At 42.2% G+C, this 25821-nt stretch overlaps 1 protein-coding gene across 4 annotated transcripts in view; it reads right to left on the bottom strand.

Annotated features, from left to right (window-relative positions):
* ephb2b (eph receptor B2b) overlaps positions 1–25821 on the bottom strand; it is a 144146-nt gene that overhangs the window by 31027 nt on the left and 87298 nt on the right. For all 4 annotated transcript variants that reach the window (XM_088308139.1, XM_088308137.1, XM_088308138.1 and 1 more), the window contains exons 4-5: positions 8805–8960; positions 4804–5139 (exon numbers count right to left, since the gene is read on the bottom strand). In XM_088308139.1, the coding sequence (XP_088164265.1) occupies positions 4804–5139; positions 8805–8960 (492 nt within the window). The remainder of the gene's footprint in view (positions 1–4803; positions 5140–8804; positions 8961–25821) is intronic.

A 25821-nucleotide genomic window follows, 5' to 3' on the forward strand; every position in this document is an offset into this window, starting at 1 on the left:
AACAGGGTGAACCGCTTGCGCTCTACTCCTCAGCTGTGATTGCGGACGCCGGCACGTCTCAGGCTACTTAATTTCAATTTGCGTATTTGTTGTTGTTACGCAACCATAGCCAGTGGTGCTGTGCTTCAAACATTGAGGATGATACGTTATAGACCCACCTTCTATGCTGAAGGTTAAACTTGCAATATATTGAGAAAGTATAAAAAAAACCATTTTTTGTTAAAGTTTTACAATCAAGTCTAATTGTCCTCATTGAAATATATTTAGTGCCATTATTCCATTGCAGCCGCGTAAAAACCAGCACAATTTTCATGCTACATGTTTTATAAAGAAAAATAGCACTGTTTTGTAAAGGATAAATATATATCTACATAATAAAAGCGGAATAAACTGCCTTTATGAACACACACTAATGCATTCATTTATTTGCGTGCTTCTAAGGGGTGTGCTCAAGTAAGTGACTCAGGAGTCTGTAGTGTGTCGAGTTAGAAAATAGTGAGGTTGCCTTTATGCTCTTTGCAAGTGTTTGTATTTTGAAATTGTGCAGTTGACTGTTTAATAAACGTCTGAAAGTGCATCACAACGGTGGCTGACCTTGCCCACATGCGAGGGGATTACAATCTCGAACGACTGTGTATCTGAAAACAAGGCAAAAAAATAAAATCTACAAAGCAACGGATGCTAAAAAAAAAAAAAAAAAAAAAAAAAATCATAAATTGACAATTTGTAATTCAAGATCCCTTTATATAATGTCCGAAATATAAATCTGAATTAATCAGGCGATATTAGCTCTTTTGCCGATTTTTGGAGTCTTTGGAGTTTTTTTTTTTTATTTACGTTAAGACATCACAATATAAGAAAGATAATTAAGTCAAAACTCCCTGAAAATCAGAAGAAAAAAAAAAGAAATCAGCCAATGTTTGTTTATTTATTTATTGGCTGAATTGGTTATAGGAATTTATTCTGACAAATATCGGCGTAAAAAAATCCAAATTGCTCGGCTCTACTAAAAACTCATGAACAGGTTGCTATAATTTCAGCGGTTAATTTCAGTGTCAATTTGATAAAAACAGTACCCATGAAGTAACGGGTCCCCAAACAATGAACCGCGATATTAATGGGGGACTGCTTTCCTGCAGCCTGTGCTGGCGCTTGCTGCCAGTGTGAACGGCTGGACCCAGAAGTGCCTGCGGTAATTAGGGCTGACATGATGTTTATGTAACCTCCAAGCCTCACAAACCAGATGCAATTATAGGCTCCTGGTCCGCGTGACCCCCGTCCCTGCAGCGTAGCGCCGCGGTCCTGGGACTGAGCCTGGGACTGCCGTGTCACCAATGTGGGGGTCGGCATGGTTGGTGGGGGCTGCGGGGTTCGGTGGCGGTAGGGTGTGCCGGCAGTTTCTTTTCACAGCTCCCCGCAATGGCTCCTCCCGCCGCATAATCTAAAGTGACGGGCACTTGAGCGGAGAGGGCGCAGAGCCCCCCAATTTCCGCAAGGACTCCTCGGCAGGGGGAAGCGGGGAAGCCGAGGGCCGGGGCAGCAGACTTATTGTGGTCCGGCGAGCGAAAGAGAGAGAGCCGTGTGGGGGCCTCATTACAACGCTTAACTGCACTCACAGGCCCTCATTAAGCCGCCACACCAGTGACTTAAATCCAAACAGACAATAAAAAGAGGCTGCCGTTTGAGCAAAAGGCCTCCATCTTGGACTCTCGGCATTGTAATGGCTACTTTATGGAGCTGCAAGGCAAACAGATATCCGTAAACACTGACGTTTTGCTCAATGGCTCAATTTGAGGGGAACATTTAAGGGGATTCCGGCGCACAGTAATGAGAGTGAGTGCGTGGTTAGACAAATGCAATAAAAGCTGAGTAGCTTGAGGTGCCTCAGTTATACAACAATATGCAGCGTGGTTGAGTGGTGGGGGTTGAATGATGAGACATCACAGGCACATAATGCTGTCGGGAGACTAAATAAGAAAAGAAAAAGCCCCGTTGGCTCGGGAGAAAGGCTTACGATGCCAAATGATGCACTTGATTGAGACAATTAAAGAGCAAATCAATGCTTTTGCCTCACTGAAATCCTTCGAGGAGGAGAAGACTTCAAGCGCAAGGGCTAAAAACATGCAAAGCTCAAATGTTTGCAGAGGAGATCGGGAGAGATTTGGAGGTGTCTCTTGATAGAACCCTTGAGATAAGGGCTAGATTTACACTCCATCCTTTTTTGATACTGCTTATCCTGCTCAGGGTTGCGGGAAGCTGGAGCCTATCCCAGCAGACTTTGGGCGAAAGGCTGACTACACGCTGGACTGGTTGCCAGTCAATGAGAGGACAAATACAGAGACCGACAAGCATTCACACTCTCAAGCAGTGCTTGAGTGAGAGCTGATCCAACGCTGCCTGCAAGCCAAGCAAGTGGACACTATCGGTGATGGCTGCAGGTCTAAGTGGCCATTTGTGACTTAAAACCTTATATCCATTTTTCATTTTCCATGAATATTTCAAGTGACACATATCTCATATCAGTCAGTGTTTGTACATTCGGAATCAACGAAACAACTCACACGAGCAGACAGCCACATCGCATGTAAAGTGTCAATTTCAGATAGTAACAATATGGGAGTAAACGAACAATAATACAAATAAATAATGCTAATATTAAGGCTGAAAGACCGTTTAGTTGGCCGAAGCTGATTCTTACCATCATTGATGGATAAAGTTCAAAATACTCCACTGACTGCTGTTTGACCGAGCCTAGTAGCAAAAACAGTGAGTAATTGGCAACGTACCTAAAATAGTTCTGAAATGTCCTTATTATAATTTATTCAAATAACTGAAACAGGTTACTTTCAATGCATGTTGCAACATTAAAAATAAATGACCGATAGAGGTTTTGTTTTTGAAAAAATGTCATGGGAGTCTGCGTGTGGCGAAGACATTCCCTCACAACCCAGGCTAATCATAGCTCCCCGACATACAGTAAAAAGCTCGTCAATGCGTATCGCTGCCATGTATTTGCTCGACACAAACTACTGTACTACTTTCTTATTTAGACACGTTTTTGGTGAAATCATAGCGTCAGAAAATGCAAAAACTGTGAAAAGATTATTTTTTTTTCAGCAAATACCAACCAGAACTGTGCAATTGCGGGGATTACTATGCACATTTACCCTGCGCTCCTATCGAGAAATCTCTGATACGCGTCACATTTGGAAAAGAACTGATTCCATTCTGAGATATCCAGTTTCATTTTTTTTGCCACCATGGCATGTCTGAATTAATCTACTAAAAATCTGAATTGTGTCACTTGAAGCATGCAATGCAAATCCAGCCTAAAAGGCAAATCTCACCCAGAGGAAGCACTTTTTCCCCCTTACCGGAACATTTGTCCATAATCATTGAGGCAAAGGTAGTGTTTTGGATTGTTTAAAATAACGCTGAGTGGCTGGGTAAGGTGCAATCAGCGCTGAATGGTGTGTGTGATGGGCTAGAGCGTGGAGCCCGCCGTGCACAGTCACAATTTGCAAATCGTGGCCATGAGGTTGAAGTGTAAGGACCAGCCTCATTTTTTGTGTTCCGTCATTGACGGCACACTCACAGCCACTCATCTGCATTCATCAGCATCAGCATATACTCATTGTGTGTGTGTGTGTGGGGGGGGGGGGGGGGGTGTGTGTGTGTGTGTCCACTCTGCATTTGTGCTTGTGGTGCGGCGAGTGTATTCAAGAGGAAGCCTAATGGCGCTCACTTACCAGCAACCTTGTAACGGAGTACAAATACTTCATATTTCTCTCCTTGACTTTGTGATTTATGTTTCTGGCAACTATTACTTATACCACATTTTCACATTTTTATTCAAAAGCATTTACCCCCCAACCTTAGCTGCGACAAAATAAAGTTACAATAAATTAATTTTTGACTAAACAGTCAACGAACACTCATGCCAGGGCTGAGTGAGACGTGCAATTTACCCCCGTGGACTACTGTCAATCTAAAAGGCACCTGCTGCAATCTTTGCTGCTCTCGCATCCGCAGCATCAGATACAAACAAAAACAACTACAATTTTGATGATAACAAGATTAGTGAAACACGCACTTGGGCATATTAACAGGAAAGATGTTCCTACATTGGACAAAGCCCCTCTTCTGCCGACCAAAAGAGTCCGTTATAATCTTCATTCATGAACTCCCCATACTACTTGAAGGAGTATTAACTAGCAACGCTCAAATGAGCAACGTCGGGACCTGGATGTCACTATTTTACACATGACCTAAAGTTACAGTTGTTTAAAAAAATAAATAAATAAAAAAGCTAAACACATTGCAATATAAATCCAACCATCCTCAAGGATGAAAACAAAATCTGTTAAATCTGACGAACATGTAGCTCCTGGTAAACACAGATGACAAGGATCAACGTCCTTATAACATTATTAATTAAATGCATAGCGCCATGCAATGCATTCTGGGAACCAAAGGTATGCCAAGTAGGTGGAAATGATCCGCCCAGACGTCAAGGCTCGTCCATGCAAAGTGTTACCGAGTTGTGATGTTAAAAATCATGGACGTATTTTCTGTGTTGATAGCACACGCTTTGATGTTGACAAAAAGTAAGCATGATGCGAAATTAGGACTTATTTTTAATGCACATGTTTTGCCTTTGATGGCCGGCGCCAACATCAGTGAGCTGGGCTGCTACTAATGACGGCGGATTCAGGGCTTGTGTTTTTGTAGACATTTGGAACGTAAAAATATTTGTACTTTTATGCAAATTCTTTTATACAAATCTTTTACAAGACTGCTTACCAGCCTGGTTGGTGGTGATGTTGACAGAAGAATATTGCGGTGAGTAGGGGCTCTGGTCTGACACGCCGTTGACTGCTTGCACCTCGAATGTGTACTGAGTGTGGGCCAGCAGGTCGCTAATGTACACCCGTGGCTCCGTCAGACCCAGCTGGCGGGGCAAGAACTGGACATTGTCGCCGCAGCGCGTACAACCACCGCGGCCGCCCCCGCAGCTCTTGCAGATGATGTTGAAGACGACGTCCTCACGGCTGCCCGAATCTCGAGGGCTCATCCACTCCAGCATGACCGAGGTCTCGTTCACGCTGGAGATGACGTTTTGTGGAGCAGAAGGGACCGCTGGAGGACGCAAGAGATTCTAGAGTGAGTGTGAGTACACTTACACAACGATTTCAGTAGCAACTGAAAAGTAGCAAAAGTTTGAGCATGCCTGGCTGGAGTCATCAATGTGGATGCTCGATATATGTGTGGATAGTCTAGTCTAGTCTAGCCATATTCAACGGTTGTTACCTATCGCCTTCTACTAAACCTAAAACTTAACCTCAACCAATCGACCTTCAATCGACTGACCCCCACCCAAATACTAACTTCACCAATCCTGCACCCTCTGATGGAGACAAGTGGTACTGCACCCAACCTATGTAATTTCTGAACCCAATGGCCTAGACCAGGTGTGGGCAAACTACGGCCCGGGGGCCACATGCGGCCCGTTAAGCGTTTTAATCCAGCCCGCCGAACTTGAAAAAAATTAAATGAATAAACCTTGTTAACGTTTTATTTTCTAAATACTGTGGTTTTTCAAAGACATATATATTGTTGTAATGCTTTTGTTCACTTTCATTTAAAACGAAATGTATTTATTTTCTCAGATGAGGTGAGGTTATCAAAACACTCCATCCAACTGCTCCTGGTCCGGCCCCTCTGTCAAATTTTAGAACCCATTGTGGCCCGCCAATCAAAAAGTTTGCCTACCCCTGACCGAGACCAATGATCTTCAATCCCGTTCCTCGAGTGCTGGTGGCCTCCCTGTTTTCATCTCTCCCTGCTGCGCCACACCTGATTCAAATGATCAGGATCATTATCTAGTTTCTGCAGGGGGAGATGGAAAACAGGCAGGACACCGGCCCTCGAGGAAGAGGATTGAGGACCCCTGGCCTAGACACTTAACCAGTTGATGAATGGATTTCCGAAAGAAATCAAGCACTTTCCAAATACCCCCTAAAATATCAGTCAGTCAGTCCCCAACAATGCATCGATTGATCAAAACTGCAGCCCTCCAAGGCCTGGGAGCTGCCATCCTCCCTCAGGACTCCCATTCACTGGATCCAATTTTCTGAGCTGATGCCCCCATTGAAGTGTTGCCTTCGCATTTTTTCCATGGAGCAGCATCATGAAGAGTGACCAAAGTTGATAAAACATCCTTGCTTGGGGGTTCCGCCCGCGTTGATTGGCAAGCCAAACAAACAGGCAACTCTGTATTATCTTTTTTCTGTTTTGTGCATCGAACTATGGAGGATGGCTAATGGTCCATCCCACTGAATCGATTGTTTCTTATTTAACTTCATTTAAGTGCTGGCATCTAACGCACCTCGAGCTATGGAAGGAAGTCCTCCCCCCCCCCATTCTTGCTTGCCTCTCCCACATGTAAACACAACACCCCCTCAAGGACTATACTAATAGCAAGTTAATATCCCAATCAATCAAGGTCTCAACCGTGGTGGAATTTACCTCTCTTGCTCTCTACAATTCCTTATTTTTACCTCATGTCGTTTTTTTCGGTGAGGTTGAAAAAAAGAATTAAAGAACTTGATGATAAATGTAATTGGATTTTTTTTCTCCTCAATACTGTGATTGCAATTTAATGAGATTATTTTTTCAAGGTCCTCTTCCCATGTATTCTTTTAATAAATGAATCTGTATTACAATAAACAATATCAGATTTATTATACATAAAAGTTTTGGTCCCATAGCTTAGGCTTCTAAGCAGGTGAAATAGGAATTAACATGTAATTGTTCATTTATTAATTTGAGTTGTTGACTTACAAAACACTTTGACTCGCAGTCTTTTTAACATTCATTCCCAATTCACAAAGTCAGTAAATCACAAATTTATGACAACAATAGTGCAAACAAATCTGTGGCTTTATCACGTCAACATTTCATGTTTCATAAAGCAATAAAAGCGTGTGGATTGCATTTTATAAGCACTAAAATTCTCTAGGCACTATATAAACAAATTGATGAAATGTATAAATACTGCATATATTTATAAAATGAAGCCCTTTTTCCCCCAAATTGCAGCCTTTGCAATATAAAAATTGTATTCCACCACATTGTGATGTTGATTTGAATGTGATTACCCGTAATTCTTTGGCTTGAGAGCAGCATCTTTCAAAAGCAAGAAGAAGAACAAATATGCCACCACTGACTAAAACCCCCACATCAGCTTAGGAGGGTGGCTTTGGTGGGTCTTGCTTTAATCATGCCGGGGGTCGTGCTGCGCAAAATGCGAGTGACGTGACGCCGCTGCTCTCTCCGGTTCATAACAGCTGCTTGATTCCCAGTGCCGGGCTTATGCAAATCCCCTTTGTTGGGCGGGCCTTCATCTCGTCCTTTCAGAGCAAACAGAAGGGAGCGAAGGAAACACAACGCTACCAAAATCTTGAAAGGGGATGTTTTTTTCTCTTCCTTGCTCGCTTTTGTTTTAGCTGGACCAATCCTCCCCCTACCATCGACCTCCACCGTCATCCCTGCGTTCCTTCCTCTCTGCTTCAAATTCACATTCAAATTCCAAGCGGCCTCATTGGCATGACAAGAGCCACGGTGGGCCCCACTCTCAATGCGCCGCGGCCCGGCCCGGTAACCTCTGATCAGGACCGTGTGATGTCGAGGACAGGGCGGCTTGCCCTTGTCCGCGTCTTTGGAAGATGCGCACTATCCTCTCAAAACATGTGACAGCCGTGTCTTTGAGAGAGGCTGTGTACAACATGTTCGACACTTCAATTAAGTCAGCATACAGTTAACCCCACACTGATTGCGCTGCATACATTACAGTGATTACAGTGATAAGTGGGACTGAGACCAATTATAAAAAATAATTAAAAAAAACATACCCATGACAAAGGCTTACAATACATTCTAAATGTATTGGCACACCAAAAATATCTTTAGACATACTATTTGCTTCAGTGCTGTGAAAAAAATGGAGAACTCAAGGTTCTGTAATGCCATGACGTGGGCAAGGAGCGCCATCGTCGGGGATGCACTTTCGGCCATTTATTGGATGTGAAAATCAGCCAAGCGTCAAAATATAAAATGAGAACACTCACAGGGAGCTGCGCTAGGTCACAAGTAGTGTCAACAAAAACCGGCCAACCCGACATCAGTTGTCACTCGCTAAACATGTCCGGTAAATACCACAGTGGGTACAATAATTACACTTTGTCAAACCAATTTACTACTTTAAATGTTCTGTTATTATGTTTTTTGAATGAATTAAAAATATAACCATCTCCCAAAAATGTTTTTGGGTGTAACTGGAACAAATTAATGGCAAATTAATTTATTTCAATGGGGAACGTTGCCTCCATCAAGTCAAGCTACGACTGCATGCACCTTTATGAGGTGCAGCCAGGTGAAGGCGTGTATGACGTCAGCGAGCTCGAGGGAGGCAAAGCCGCGCCGAGTCTGCGTGAGTGTCTCAGTGTGAGCTGTGGCTTACAGCAGCTCTTGCACGTGCATGCTCTTTTCTGTTTGTGTGTGACTGTTCGCTCGGTGTTCAATAAAATGTTGAAAAGTGCAACAAAACTGTGGCTCTGCTTACCAAGATGCACAGGCATTAGGGGAAGTAAAATGTACTGGATAAGCCCTAAAAACTACGGCCCTAAGCAGAAAATTTCCACAAAATACTTTGTAGCAGGGATTTCTGTGAAAGGAAAGTGGATATATTCCTTAAAGAAATCAATCAGTGATGTAGTGGGGCCGCGGAACAATGTAATACATACTCGTGCAGGGCATCTGTAAGGGATCCGAGTCGGTGCGGTAGTAGCCATTGCGGCAGACGCAGTTTATGGCTCCCTCGCTGGTGGTGCGGCTGTTAATGGGACACTGCCTGCACGACTCGTCACCCTGGGTCGGCTTGAAGAATCCCGACGGGCACGCTGAAAGACACAAACGGAGGAAAGTTGAAATGAAGGAACAAGCTTTATAGGTGATAAAAAATAAATGCATAGAAATGTATTGAAAGCCAGTTTGGTGGGCCAAACTTACGAAATTCAAACAGAAAAACCTATTTTGAAATCCAAACCCTGGCATGTAACCCTAATTAAAAATCTTTCGCCATCATAATTCTAGTATGAAATCCTACTTTAAACCTCAATCCTGACTTGAATCCTTCGAGCTTGAAACCCCACATCAAAATCCCAGTCTCTTGAAACCCAAATTTGAAACCCTCATATGAATCTTTCACCTTAGCTGGAACCCTTCTTAAACACCATTACCCTACCTTGACACCCTCATTTAAACACTAACTTGACATTATATTTCCAGCTTGTAACTCCAAACGGGTTTACGTCGGGTTTAAAACCAGATTTTCAAACCCTACTCTGAAGCCTTATATAGACATATAGATATTCTAAAATAAGCAATATAAAAAGCTACTTCAACATCAAACTTATCATCATCATTGATCGGAGACTTTGTTGTCTGTGGTCACTTTTACAGTGATATGAAGTAACTGTGTCGTCCAAACAGAAGCGGTGCCTCGCCTGTGAGGCAGCTCTCAGCGCGACATGCTGTTCGTGTGAATAATTCACAGTCTCGTTCATCTGCATGCCTCGCTTTGTGTTCGGAGCCCTTTTAAGAGTATCTCTTAACGTCCACAACAAGAGAAGACAGACGGCAAATCCTTTACTGGAGCTTCTGTGAAAGGGGACTATGAAGTGACTGTTGATTCATTATTTGGCGGTATTAGAATAAAATCATACTCAAAACCCAGTACCGTAAAGTTTTTTTTCACGTTGTTAAAACCATTATCATGGCTTGAAACCCTACTTTCAATTCCTAATTCTGGCTTGAAATCCTACTTTCAAATACGAAGCCAAGCTCAAAACCGGCTTTAAATCCAACTTTGAAACCCTAAACCTGATTTTCAACCTTCATTTAAAGCCCTAACTGGACCCTTAAATTATTTTAAGATGGGAACTGTAACTTTATACCTTAACTCAGGCTTAAAACCAGAGGTTTGAAACCCTAAATTTGAACCCGGATGTTGTCTTGGAACCCTACTTTGAAATCATGGCCCTGCCTTAAAGCCGAATTTAAAATCCTAAACCTGTCTTGAAAACGTTAGTTAATACCCTGATTTAAAGCTGTAAATCCCTCTTGAGGCCATAACTTGAAACCCTAACACTGTCTTGAAACCCTATTTTTAAACCCTGTCGTGGGTTTGAAACCCTAACTTTGAATCTTAACCCCGGCTTGGAACCCTTCTTTGAAACTGTATGCCTGTCTTGAAAGGCTAAAACTCTGACCCTATCTTGAAACCTTAATTTAAAACCACAACTGCAATTCAGACTTGAAACCCCATTTTTAAACCTTAACCTTACCTTGAAACATTTCTTTAAAACCCTAAAACCATTATTAAAAACTCTTTGCTTCTATTGTATCAAACAGACTTGGCATGCCGCTAGCCTAAGACTATGCAGTAGCAGCCTAAGTCATATTCGATCAGAAAACATGAAAAAACATGACAAACTCAACAAACAAAAAGTGGCCAATTGACTTGAATCAACTTGGATGACTGAGAATCAAGCTACATTAAGAAAATTCTTAGCAAGTATTTATTTTTTTTTTATATTGTGACCCTAAAAACAACGCAGGGAATTATGCTACGCTAATGGTGCGCTAGCTACTTCCTGAGTGTACACCCTCATAAGCATTTCAAGGCAGCATGTGCTTGGCTTATCACAAATATCTTCTATCCACATGAAGTCATCTCCACTTGTCATCGCGACTAAACAGCTCTGACATGTTCGCTTTCTGCCATGATTGATGCCCGAGCTCTCTTTCTCTCTCTCGTTATGCTCCAAGTGAAACGTGAGGCGCGAACACTCCCAGTGCCAGTCGACCATTTCGTTGAGGGCCGCTTGGCGAGGGAATTGCCATCAAACCGACTTCGAACGAAGCGGCGTAAAGACGTGTTGACGGCCGAAGGGTCCACTGGCGGGAACAAAGAAGAAAGTGGGGGAGAGGTCGGGAGCGTCTATGTTTGCGAATTCGGTGACTTACTTTGGGCACAGTTGATGATGGATGTGCCGCAACTGTGACAATCGCCACAATGAAAAGAATGCAACGGATTAGCAAGTATAAAACTCCATGAATCCTTTACCACTGCAGGGATTTTTTTATATTCAAATATTCACAAACTGCTTGGCCTGCCGCCGAGTGATGAATAGTTCCCCACCGTGCGTAAAACATCCGAGGCTCCTTCATTGCCAAGCCTCTTCTCCATTCATTTTCCAACAAATGCACTGTATATTAATTTCCTGTATATATTCGTATATATAAAATTTACACTTTTTTTCCCCACCCGTACTGTCGTTCAAAATCTCAATAGATGAATGTCAGTTTTTCCCATTTGTGTTTACTAGTAAGGACTAGTTAGTGATGCTTAAAAACTGAATCTGATATCAAACTTAGACTTGGGTCTTCATTTCCATTTGGAACCTGGGCTTTCGTTTTAAACCTAAAGTACAAAACCTTTCTCATAACACAAAATTCAAAACTTGTTTCATTAGTTCCTTTATTCCTAAAGAATTTCCTTGGGGAATCAATAAAGTAGCTACCTTCCAACAAGTAAAATACTTTTCGACCACTAATTTCAAATCCTAACTTGAAACACCATTCCAGGCTTGAAACATTGTTCGAAGGTCAAAAATAAGTCTTGAAACCCTAATTTAAAACAAATTTGAAACTGTAACCCAGGCTTGATTCCCTAAATTAAAACCCTACTTTGAATTCCTACCTCTGGTTCGAAGCCCTTCTAGAAACCTTAACCTGGTCTTGAAAACAACGTTAAAACCTTAACTCTGGCTTCACACCCTAACTTTAGACACTGCACCTGACTTGAAATCATACTTTGAAAGCCTAACCCTGGATTGAAACCCTACTACAAAACCTTAACCATGGCTTGAAAACGACTTTAAAATCTTAAGATTAGCTTGACACCCCAACTTTGCACCTAACTTGAAACCATACTTTGAATTCCCACCTCTGGCTTGAAACCCTACTTGGAAAGCTGAACTCTGGTTTGCGACCCACATTTGAAACCCTACCCCTATCCTGAAATCCTACTTCAAATTAAAACTGTAACCCATGTTTGAAATCACAATGTGCAGCCCAGGCTTGAAACCCTACCCCTTTTTTGAAACCCTATTTTCGCACCTGAAATGTAGCTCTAACTCTACTTTGAATTTCTACCTCTGGCTTGAACCTTACTCTGAAAACCCGGAAAACCCAAAGTGGGCTTAAACCCTCATTTGAAAACCCAATTTCAAACCCTAACTTGCGATAGTCGTCAACTTGCATTTGATCATCTTTCCTCCATGTTCACGACAACCCTCCCTCATACTCCTTGGAGACGCACGTTACGTGCTGCTGTTTTTTCTCGCAACTGAGTACAAATGGGCTCAGCAGTTAACTCGTTAATGTCCGGATTTTGTTTGGAATCTTTCAAACAACGAATTCCGGGCACATCAAATCCACTTAAAGAGGATGTGTGTTTTACGTCTCGCTGCGGCTCTCTGTCATCTGCTTGGAGGGCGTACGGGGAATTTTCCCTCCGGCGTCCAGATGACAGATTTGAAGAGAGTTGTCTGATGTCAGATGTAACCGAGGCTGTGATTAAAACAACAGATCACAGCTTTAATTCTCCCCGAACGCGGCTGCATTTGAAGTCGCACTCGCGTCGGCTGTCTCGTCCAACTTTTAGAAAGCGAGAGGAATTAATTATAGGTATAAATATTCACCCGTGACAGCGGCCCCTTTTTTGTCGCAACTTCTCCTCATAAAACTAAAGACATTGTCATGAACGTGGTTTGATTTCGTGGAGCAGACGTGCCGTCAGACCTCGCAGTGACAAAATGACAAATAATAAATAAAGAAAGAAAGGACAGAAGGCAAACAAGTCTCCCTTTAAAAGGTGCTCATTTTTTTTTTCCTTGTGGTGAAAACTCGAGAAAACCTTATTTGATTCCCAAAATATCCCCTCATTTGAATCTTAACGCCTCCCGCTACTGTGTTTTAACACTTTTAATAACACATTGCGATGCGAGGGCGTTCGTTTGTGATTTTTCCCTTTTTTTTTTTTTTACGAGACTTTCCGCATGGAAACTAGACGGTGAGTCAGGGTGCAAATCACATTTTACAGCAGCTAATTTGCTCCCTTTTTGTTTCAAAGGTTTCCTGGATCTCAACCTCACACATGGCGAGATTTATAGCACGGTGGAGATGAGACCTGCAGCTGGGCTGTGTGTGAGAAACCAGAATGGAAACACATAATGAGGGAAATTATTTGCTCTCAGAAGAATTTAGTATTTTTATGTGGTGTAAACTTGTTAAATTGTTACCTACACTTACACCATTTTCTCTTAACCAAACGAAAATCTGAGAACCCACACATAAGAAAAAGCAACAACATGCTTGTACCGCGCTTATTGAGTCTGTGGCGTCAAAATTGCTGTCTGTTGTAGTGCTAAGACTGTAGAATTCTTTAGCACACTCTTGCCCATTTGTTCCTAATCATCTGTGGGGTTTCTCACAACCTAAAATTTGTTTCAGATGTTAACAATCGGTATGTGTGTACCCCACTTTAAAAAGCCCAAGGCCACACGCCATTTCTTCTTTCCACAATGCCTCATTTGCCCTCATACAACCCCTTGGAAAAAAAAAAATTGCACCAACAGCCTTCGACTCCTCTTTAACCAATTGCACAAAGACGGTCACGATCAAGTGACCCTCCCCTAAAACATAATGAACTCAGGGAAGAGACAAAAATGGACAAGGGGCATGTGTGCGTGCGTGTTTGTGTGTGTTTGTGTGTTATTCAGGGTGTGAAAGAGAAAGCTGGGGCTGATGGGTGGGGAGCGTGGAGCAGAAGTGCAAGCAATTGTGAATGCTGCACAAACACAAAGTGCTGAAAGCAGTGAAAATGGCCGCTGTCACATGCGGTGTGTGTGCGTGTGTGTATACAAGGACGATGGGTATTTCCCAAACTGCTGCTGCGACTGCCGCTACTGTGAGTAGCGCGCAACCTCCGGGCCTCAACAGGCTTTATTGTCTCCTATAAAAGTGTTGGTGGAATCACGACTGGGAAGATGAGAGGCCACTGGAAACACACACACACACACACACCGACACACACTTACGGACCTTTTAAAGGAGGGATAGGCAACATAAACGATGGCGGGGGCCACAATGTTTTGTCAGCACTATGGGGGGGGGTGGGGGGGGGCACACACGCACTTCCTGACAAGATGACTAGATGCATGAAATAAAAAGCCATTTTAAAGAATTACAAATACGTGTATATGACGATTGTTGTATTGAATCAACAGACAGAAAAGTATCATAATACATTGTACTAATCAAATGCAAAAAATCCACTCCTCAATTAATTTCTGTACATCTTCCGAGAACTACAAAGGCGCTGCATATTGAACAAAAAATAACTACATACTGTGAGCCCCCCCTTGTGCATAAACATTCACATTAAATGACGGCACAAAACTGCTGAACATCAAACTAACATCAAGTGCAACTTTGAGCCCTATGTTTTTGAAAATCCCCAAATTAATAGGCTGGCTCACTCACCTGTGTCAACCAACAGTGCACTGTAGGGCAGTAAAATTCGTCCCCCCTGCACACCGTGGCGGCTACACCAGCTGTGCATACAATTAGTCATCATACACGATTGTAACTACTATGCGTTGAATATATTCATCTCTTTGGAGGACTGACTGGAACTCCTCATGCAAGTCAAACAAACTGTCAACTATTCTTGTGAAAATAAAATTGCCGTTAATGGACTCTTGTAGTAGAGAGTTAGCATGAAATATTTCATGGCTTATAGCGTCTCAAAGCAAACTTGGGGTTTGAATTTGGATAATAGACAGATAATCTGTTTCCTATTTGACCGGAAAGACACCAAGATTCAGCTGCAATAAAGATTTTTACTTTTCAAAAATGAATTGTGGGCCACTCAGAGTGGGGGCGCAAGCTATCAATTGCTCATCCCTGATTTAGAGTGTTCAATAAACCGAACGAATGTTTGTGGAACAACGGAGGCCGCCAGGTTACATGCTGAAATCCAAGCAAGCATGGAAACTCCACAAAGAGAGAACTAAAATTAGAAAGCTCTTCGCTTTTAGGCAGACATGCCAGAGCCCAAAGTTCTAAAACTTGATACTTTAGTGTCGTTATATTAGCAAAGCCCAGAGTTGTTTCTTTCCATCATCAACCCTCTCGACCACAAGTTCTCACTGTTTGTAACACGGACCGTTTGCAATTCAATTAGGACCACAGACCTGCGATCTAATTCAATCAAGCTTGTGCGAAAGCCATTAAACAAGCTTCACCCTCCTTAAGACATGCACACAAATCATTTAATTTCACCCTCTTTCTTTTCCACCTCTGCCTGCAGTCTGATCTCAAGAATAACTCTGCGTCATGCGAATTTGAAAAGACGAGTTCCTTGTTTAGGACACGCCAGTAATCAATTTATTGATACACAATATGTCTGCGTGATTGGACACAGCTAAGGCGGGAATGCTCGCTCACTGTTTTTTTGACATCTTATTTTTAAAATATGTATTTTTTTTTCCAACCAATTTTATTAAATTTTTCATGGAAATCGCTTTTCAATGTTTCTCAGCCTATTTGGGAGTTTTGTTATTTTTATTTTTTTTTGCTATTCTTGGGCGGGTTGCTTATATAGTTATATAGTATATTTTTTTATATATAGGACACTAAGTAATTCATTAATCAGACCAATTGAAAAGAGTTTCCAGGTACCACCGACCACATATTTACAACAAATAAATGAATTATAATAACATTAATACAAACAAAGCACCTCATGACTTTGATCGCAATGGAGAGAAAATAATCTAATTGGCCCAATTAATGGTGTGTGTGTGTGTGCGTGTACCCCACTTAAGTTTGCGTATGTGACAGTAAGCGAGATGAGTCAGAAGCGGCTTTCCCCCCTCAGCGCTCACTGCAAATTTTCCCTCACTAAGCTACATCCCCTGTGCAGCAGACACTGTGAGCGTCAGATTAGCTGGAAATTTGGCACACCTGGGAAATGAGCCCAGTGGGTAGAGCATCCTCAGAGGGTCAGGTCGCCTTAACTGAACTACGACTAAAATTCTCCAAGGGCAGAGCTCATTTTGCTCCTGTGAAAAGTAAAGTACAGTGAACCGATGCATAAGGACTAAGCCCTGCTTGCGATTAGCAAAATTCATTCCTAACAGGGTTTATAATTGCATCGAAATAGTTTCCGTGGTAACCAGATGCACACCGATGGTGCCAAAACAATATGGTGAGTGCGTTGGTCTTAGCATAAAAAATTAGAAAAAAGGAAAAGTTGTGCAGGAGTTACATAAGGTTTGCTAAAAGTCACTGCACACTTCCTTTGTTGTATATGATTTCAGATATTCTTCGGACACGACATAAGGTCATCTATATTTGATAGCTTAGGCTTTTGTAGTTTTTGTAATTATGTTTAACCCGCTCATCACTTCGCATGGTAAACTTTTGCTGTACTGTGAAAAGCAAAATGAATGCAACAAAACTACCTCATAGTTTTGCACAGCGCTGAAATAACACTTTACCACATGTTCATGTGTGATAAGCTTAAAAAAGAAAAAAAAATCCATCTCCCCCACTGCCCATAGGATGATTTTTTGGCTCAACCCAAGCACACCCAAGCCTCCACCAACTCGAGGACTGAAATTTACAAGGACATAATGTAATGCGGTGCCTCTTAAAGGAAATATTGGTCACGCAATAAATAACAGGTGGAAAGTTATTTCCCAGCTCCCGGGCTTATTTTTTATTATCAGCTTAACTTCGGCTATGAATTATAGCAGTGGGGATGGCATAGGCAGACAGTTTGCAGCTTACCATTTGGTTGTGAGCTACATTATGTTGACTACTTTTGCAGTCTTACTCTACAAAGTGAACCATATTACACTTATCCAATTAGAAGATGGTCAACAATTGGCCATAAAAATGTATACTGTATGTAAGGGCTGTCACTAACGTATATTTTTAGAATTGATTATTCTATCGATTAATTGAATAATCGTATAAAATGTTATTTGCCATTAAATTGTATTGCAAACCCATTTTTCCACCAATTACTTTTTATCAACCAATCAACCAATATTTAGTCTCGTTCAGTGATTAAAACAAACATAACAATACAAGCAATATCACAAAAGTTGCATTGATGTGTTTGTTAATCATTAACATTTTTTAAACAGATTCAGATTCAGTCACTTCAGTTATTTCAAAGTAAAAGCATATGTTTACAAATGTCTTATTTTCCATTTTACCATTTTAAATCAAATCGTAATCACACTGAAGCTATGAACTGTGCGTCAATGCAATTGTCTTAGTAGGTTTTTATTTTGAAGTTGGCCCACATCATGGCATGACGGCGACCTTGACTTGTCTTTTCGACATTTCGGTTTGCTGTATCACAGTTTATATTGTCATTACATAATTGCTATCAAAATCAACAAAATGCCATCTGAAAACCATGTTCAATCGCTAATTGCTAGCTGCTAGCTAGCTAGTCTGACAGATGTTGCTTTACTTTCTTATTTCTCTTCTTTTTGCAATGATGTGGGCAGTCCATTGGCTAGTTTGTAAATTCACTCTCTTGGTTTAAAGGAAGATATGCCTTCAATTGAGCTTTGAGGTCTTGTTCCATTCACGGTCTGTGTATAAAACAAGAAGGTATCCTGCCTTCGATTGCACTTAAAGTTGTTGTTCCTCAACTCTAGATGGGTATATTTGAAATTTTGAATAGAATGCTATTTAATGAGTGAAGTGTTTTTTTCAAGTAAATGAAGACAAAGTTCTATTTGTCTTTTTTTTTTTTTTTGCTCATCCGAAAAAAAATATCCGATCAGTGACTCAAATCCGTGATCTAATCTGAACCATGATTATTTTTTTTTTTATCCGTTACACGAGTGATTCCGTGAGTCTTGCAAGATCAATGCTCTAAAACTTCTGACAACATGGTGAACTCTCTTCAAAAACATCTGAGCGAGTGAATGAGTTCATATTTTCAGGGCACATGCGCATCTGCACACCACTTATGCGCACCCCTGTTTATATACAGCATATATTTCTGCAAGAATGATGTAACTTTCGGTTGTTAAGTCACAGTGTAGTCGTAAAATTCTCTTGCTTTGTATAAGCACCAAGGATTATTATACTGCACTTGGCACTACGCAGAGCGTTCAATTAATTCATTTAATCATACATCCAGCTACGCAGAAAAAAAAAAAAAAACTTTGTTCCTTTTCCAGAACCTTAGCCTCTTGATAGTTCTTCAGTGAATTACTCTGATGCGTCCGCAAAGCTCTCGTGATGTTCAACAGGTCTTCGATACCACAGAGGGAAGGGATGGGTGATGTGGGGGGAGCAGTATTTCCATACTGTGTGATAACTACCATCTGTCAATAGAGGAAAGTAAGATGAAAGGCGAGTATCACTGGAGCCATTCATGCGGTGCTGGAATAACATCTGGAATTTTTACAGAACTCCTTCTGCTCCCACTGGCCATGGGAGAGGGGAGAGACAAATGTGGAATGGGGAAATTACAGGCCGGGTGAGCCAACATATGCACACGGCGTTGGAAAACGAACAAGACTACAGCCTTTGTGGGGGAGACAAGGTGGAATAATGGGTCGCTTCTCGCAGGGTGATAAATGACAACTCCAGAGGATGACGAGATAGGATCAGGTGGGGTACGGGTGGGTGGGCTCTGCAGATGGCCCCAACATGTCCCTTTTGTCATCATTCATCTCTATTTAAGCTGAGCTGGCCAGCCTCCTGGATCCACAATCCACATCTTGGCATATTCCATTATTTTTAATGACGGATCATTAGCGACGCAGGACAAATGTCACTTTATGCGCATAATGCTACATAATTTGAAAATATGGCCCAGTAACCTGGTCAGCTAACGAGCCTGCATCGCTCTAATGAAGTCACTCAAATGCTTGTGCGTCTGCTTATGAGAGGGGTGGGAATTAAATAACAGATAAAAGTCTACGAAGCCCCTTTCACAATGGCTTTCTGCTAAATTTGTGCATCAAAGTCCTAGTAGCAGTCGTCCTCAACCGTAAGTCTTGGATGCCTTCCAATTATTGTCTGTGGCACACCTTTGATGGAACAAGCCTCAAATTTGCAGGTTGACTTCAACTTCCCGTTCTGTGTCGGTAACTTGAAAATGTAACAGCCAATTTTGCTCCCGAATTTAGAGCTACTATTTTCTTCCCCATTTTCCAGATGACTGTCCATAGATGTGATAGCAATATTGTGCATTCCGAGCAAATGTCAAGGCCGTCACAAACAAGGTAGCGCTTGTGTAAAGGGCAATGTTGAAGTTGCGGGACAGGGATGTCACATTTATTTTGCCTCCTTTCCTGGGTGACTTTTCGACGTGAACAACACCGGTATGGAATGTTGGTGTTATCAAAGAAATAGTCCATGTTCAGTGGTAATCTCAGTGCTGTAACAGAGACATTGCACCACATTGTAAAAAGAGTATGTAATGCCTGAATAGGGGTGTGGCGTTTATTCAACACCATCTGCAAATCTGCATAACATCATTGTCAAATTGGAAACCCTGTAAAATGGTCTATTTAATATTTTTTCAAAAAATAATATTATTGGGAAAGCATCCGCTTTTGCGTCTTTCTGACCAATCAACTTCCTACGATTCCGGGAACCTTTCAGCCAGGTTAACTCCACTTGTCTGTAAGCATCTTGCGACCATCTTTTGAAGACAAGCTCGTTCCCACTTGTCTTTATTTAGTCAAGCATCTTCACCAAAACCACTTGCCCAAGTTTCACATCTGGAAGTTGGCCAAAGTGATCACAGTTTTGAGTCAAAGCAATCACTCAACCTCAAGGCCTTCAACGCCCGTGTCAGAAACCGGAGACGCCGCACTTTCACCAACGTGTCACAACAAGCACACACCATTGTGCCAGATGAAGTTGGGGAAAATGACACCCTCTCATTTATGACACGCCCGAGAGGATGTTCAATGTTTCCAGCTGAAGAAGAAGAGAAAAGGCTAAATGAGGAGACTTGGGTGAGATCAAATGTCAGAAGTCATTGTTGAGGCAAAGAAAAGAATGTCGAATGACTCCACCCGCTTGACTTCGTGAGAAATGTTGATTGCCTCCCAAGGGTGCAGTGATGTATTCTTTTACATTTATTTGTCCACTTTCTGGCTTCTTTGTCAAAATAATTATAAAAATTGTTGTTGATGTGAGTCGCTGTGATTGCTTCCTTCCACGGGTGCAAAGTCACCTCAATTTCTACTGCCCATAATTTTTCCTTGTTATGCTTCCTTTTTTTCTGAATCAATACAGCCCACAACACTAATGCAGTGTGCAGTGTATTCTTCATTGTTTGTGACCCTAGCAATGTACTTCCCTTCTTGCCCCTCAAAAATATTCCATCGGAAATGAATAGGGCACGGTGAAAAACGTGTCTTAGAATAATATTTACGAGTGATCGATTTGGTCTCCTTGCAAAGCCAAACTTCATTCAAATGTATCTGCACTGCAACATCACCTTACCTCTAGTCTCCCCAATGATGCCCTTTTTTTCTTTCAAGGACAACTAGTTGCTAGGGGCAACAAGGGCAAGTGTCATACTGGACAAGTCAGCTTCCCCCCTGATGCTGGTGTGAATGGCAGTGGAAGAGACAGATAAGGACCAGTTCCCTCAGTGACCCGCACGCAGGCCAGTCCAGATTTCACTTAACTGTCTCCTCAACTTGAAAAAATATCATCAAAATCCTGCTGATTCTAATCTTCCCTCCATGGGTCAGCAGCCAATATTCTGTATCCTGAATCATCTGTATTTGGAGAAGAGGGAGTGTAACGTGGTGGTGGTGTGTCGAGGGGGTAGTGTTGGTGGTGGGGAGGGACGATGGCTGGTTCTCTTCACATAGCCCAATCCAAACAAAGGCAGCCCCCAGCTTCGTGACTGAGACTCCCTGAGGTGCAGTCTAGCTGACGGACAGGTGGCATAAAGGGTGTATAACGTGCTGTCCAGTCAGTGGCGACAAGAAGGGGGGCGTCTCAGAGAAAAGGAAGGGGGTGGGGGAAGAAGTCTTTCTTTATTCTTTAGGGGTGTGTTAGAGTATGGATAGAGGGGGATTGGGGGGGAATCGTGGCAAGGAGCAGCTGGTGCTGAATTCTGTCACTTAGCCCACCACCACACGAGAGGTGTGTAAGACAAAGACACGGGCTCAACAAGAACTGACAGGATCACCTTCTCTCTCAACAGCTACTTTCGTAGGAAATGGCGTGCAATGTTCCCATTGCGCAACGGCGATGCAGCAATGCGCATATTGGTGTGAAGTGGTGAAGCACTGACAAAATGGTGAAGTCTGGCAAAACACTGGGCACTTATTCCAGATTGTCTCATAATCACAGCATATTGCTTTTAATTACCCACATTCCTTCTTTAAAATTCTTCTACAATATGTTGCTTGATGTTAGTAACGAGATTCAATGCTCTCGCCTCACCGTGCTTGACTGGGTTATTGCCGGGCTTCCTCCCACATTCCAGAAACAGGCATGTTAGGTTCATTGAAGACTTTAAATAGTTCATAGGTGTGAATGTGAGTGTGAATGCTTGATTGTCTATTTGTGCCTTGCCATTCGTTCACAACCAGTCTAGGCTGTACCACGCTTCTCGCCCGACTGGGATAGGCTTCAGCTGACATGTGGCCACAAGGATGCGCAGTTTGGAAAATGGATGGTGGAACAGATGTGTTTGCTTACAAATACTCTGGACTGTGGCGTATCCGCCTAACCATTGAGCGTGAAATTCATGAAGCAAGTAATTTCTTTTCTATTTGCCTGTTTCTGAAAAATGTGTCTGCATGTGAGCAAGTCCATCTGCCCCACTGTTGTGTGTTGTGTAACAGTGGAGGGTTAAATTACATAATAACTTCCTCCCTATAGTCTCTCTGCCCACAACATGATCAGATAGACTATATAAAAACTCAGAGCTTTCAAGTTGAGGCCAACCAGTGTAATCCCTCTCATGTTTGTGGTTACTGACACACATTTTTCATGCTCATTGTATGCCCTAAGACGGGGATGGACAACCGGCGGCCCTCAGGCTTGATACGTTCCCAGACCACAATCTGTATGGCTCTGTGATTAATGAGAAAAAAAAATCATGGAAAAACTGGTTAAAAAAATAAATGAAAAAAAAGACAGCTGGGAATATGCAAATCCGTGGGTGTCAAACCACAGATATGGCTTGACTGTAGTTTTAAATGGTAATATCACTATTTACAACTATATGGCAAACATGGCTTTGTTGCACTTGTTGGTCTTCCACTGCCATAATAGCCTACTACTACTACCTACTACTTTTGTGGATTTGGATTGATAAGGGAATTTGTCCTCATGCATAAGTTTAAGAAATAAATCTACAAAATACATATCAACACTCCCTTGTCATGATTTAAAACACCCGGCATGAATTGTATTTATTTTTAGTTTAAAAAATAAAATATTATTATTATATATATTGGTATCATGTATCCAAACATATAAACACGACATGAGGACGCTAACATTGAACACTGGTGTCTGATTGTCAGCCACAAAAAGCATGCATTAACCTCTGTAGGTGAACCAGCGACTCATGTGTATGCTGCAGCTTCGTGACCCACGTGCTAAATGCATAAGTCATCAGCTCATGAAGTATTCAAGTGCTGAAATGACACAAGCGCAAAACAGCCCAAAATGGGATCTGCGTTTGAACGCGAACCCGACTAAAGAACTAGACACGCCTCGCATGTTAAAACCCTGCCGCCTCTTCTCAGCAATGTTACACCTGCTGCTATTGTTCGGAGGTGATTCACTGGAAAGCTTTAATGGACGCTATTTAGAGGTGGCACACATTAAGTAGCTCAATTGTGGCCGTGGAGCGAGGTGCTGGCCTCCGAAATTGCATAGTGAGTGAAGAGATGGACTAATTAGCCTTTAAATGTGTCATTGAGTCATCTAAAACACAGCATCCCTCGGCTATTCATCCGCCGCCTTCCACTACATCCTTAACCCTCAAACAGGAAGGCCTTGGCTGTCCGCTATCCCTACCATTTGTCCAAATCAATGGAGGCTGTTCAGCCCAGACCCAGGAGGTCAGTGGATTAAGTACCCGGCTCACGCACAGAAAGGAGTGCCGGGGGGGAAGGACGGGCAAACCCTGTGTTGCCTTGGCAACTGTGCTGCTGCTGCTGCTGTTGAGGGTACACCCATAGGCGCTCAATCTAACTCTCTGTGTCTGAGGTGATTTGTGCCCAAAAGAAAAGATGACAGTCGTTTTGAGGTATCGACCAACCAGGAGTTATTAACAAGAGGAACTACGTTCAGCATATATTGCAGGAGCTGCGGAACGTCCATGTTCAGAATTGTAATGCAAAATGGCATTTTTCGAGTATAATTTAAAGGTCCACTTACTGAAAATTGGCTATTGGTTTGTATACAAAAAGCGTTTGGTCTCTGGTGTGCCACCCATCAATCATCCCTAGTTGTCATGGTAACAACTCACCATTGGGCGGGGAAAACAGTCACTCACTGGCATCAGATGCTCAATCCCTTAAACCAGGCTAACTTCAGGGAGGCAAAAAAAAAAACAGTGTGTAAAGTGTTTTATAATTAGTGTTCCTATTCTGACTAAAGTATGTCATAAACTGTTTAAACAAACATAAAATACATCTCCTTAAAAAGTCGAATTTCCCTCGACATAACTCGCCAAATTCCACTATGACACATCCGACAATTCCGCAAACAGGCTCAGTGTAAAAATATACTGTAGAACTGAAGTACATGCCGTGAGCTTCTAAAGGATGGCTACTGTATACTTTACTCAGGAGGACTGCCACATAAATCACCAAAAGAACCTCAGTTAGGCTTACCGTGAACCGGCAATTTGCTTGAAGGAACTATTCACTCTGCTTGTTTACAGACCTGAATATGCATTGAAGTTAAAACAGCAGTCGCAGACTAAATGTAAGCACTGCAGAGGCGCGCAATGTGATGAGGAGGCTGTGGAAGATTAGTTTTGGGTTCCTGGAGGCAGAGGGATTATGGCAGGAAGGCTAGAGGGAGTGTGTACGTGTGTGTGGGGGTGTGTGTGTGTGTGTGAGTGGAGGGGTTGGGGGGGTTCACGTCAGTGCTACTCAAGACTGAATCCCCATCCATTGGCAGGCTTTGGATGGAAATGCCACGTGCAAAAATTCTGGACACATGTTTTAACGTGGCTGGAATACTGAAATAGATGCAGGCGTTCGGGAATGTGATTCAAGGTTAAGGGTTACGTCACTGCCGTAGCAACTTAATGAAACCTAGTTTAAATTATTGTTTCATACTTCTGTAACTTTTAAACAGTTCAATTTGACCCGAAAAGACTTCAAAGTCCTGATTGCAGCTCCAGATGGGACCTTTTCTAAAATGACATCAACTACGCTTATAATGTGTACCAGAGATGTTATGTCTCATCTCATTTGCATGATAAAAATAATCTTCTCCCCAAAGCCAGAATGGTTTCCGAACAACGTCAACATTGAGATGTTAGCACTTTGGGGTTGAAGTGAACACAAAGCAATCACCAACGGAGATGCTTGGCGTCTACGCTTCATCTAGCACTGCAAAGTATCCCGCACCACCCGGAGACTCTGCAGAGGTCAAATACCTTCTTATCAGCACACGAACAGGTTTCGCTCGGACGGGCTCAATTAGCCGGCGCTTAGTAGTAGTCCATGAGCAGTAGCCACGCTATCTGCACAAGACCCGTATCAACAGAAGCGCACGTGTGACAGAGGAGCCGGGCTTACAAAGGCCCCATTGTACCTGTTACTTGGAAGGATGGGAAATGGGACATTTTTTTTTTAAGTAATCCTGATAGGAATATGACTGTGCACGCCTCTGTGGGTGAAAGACTATTTGCAACAGTAAAACCATGGGGCGTAGTAATTGATTAGTACATTAAATGATTATTACAGCTATTTCGGGAAGTTGTTTAATTTCATCTTCAAAAAAGTGAGCCACGGTAGTGCATGACTCGGCTGCAAGCAAAAGACGTGCTGTTGATTCTTTCTCAGGCCTGAAGGAAAACAAAAGTGGATCCCACAGATAACGTTTATTTGCAAGATTGATAAGACTGTACAGATTCAACATTTACAACATGCCCTCTGAACACAAAGTAGGACGATGCTAAAATTAGGCCTGATTATCATTATTTGTCTTTAGTAAACCAACCCAACTCATGGGGGCTAGCAATGTTAAGAATTGCCTATATAACAGTTAACGTGTGAACCGAAAACTATTAAATCAAAACATTTCAAACTCATCTTAGACACCATTAAAATATATCCACTTAAAAATATTCGCATTGCAAAAACACAAGACACGAAGAAGACCCTCCAAAACTTTTACTAACAACCAAAGCTAACATGACCTCTTTCCAGACACAAAGATGTTTGAACAGTCAAGATGATCATGTCAAAATACTTCCTTGACGCCAATTACTATGTTGCTATTAACCAGGGCTTTGGCACCATCCTATTAAATCAGGGGATGTCGACTGGGCATGTGAAGCGCTTTGAAACTTTCTTGTGATTAAAGGCTATAGAAATAAATGTTACTTGATCATCTTGTAGCATCACATAAAGAACACATAAA

This window comes from Idiotropiscis lumnitzeri, chromosome 11 (assembly GCF_059441095.1).
Source record: "Idiotropiscis lumnitzeri isolate Australia: NSW breed Sydney's pygmy pipehorse chromosome 11, RoL_Ilum_1.0, whole genome shotgun sequence".
Classification (NCBI taxonomy): Eukaryota; Metazoa; Chordata; class Actinopteri; order Syngnathiformes; family Syngnathidae; genus Idiotropiscis; species Idiotropiscis lumnitzeri.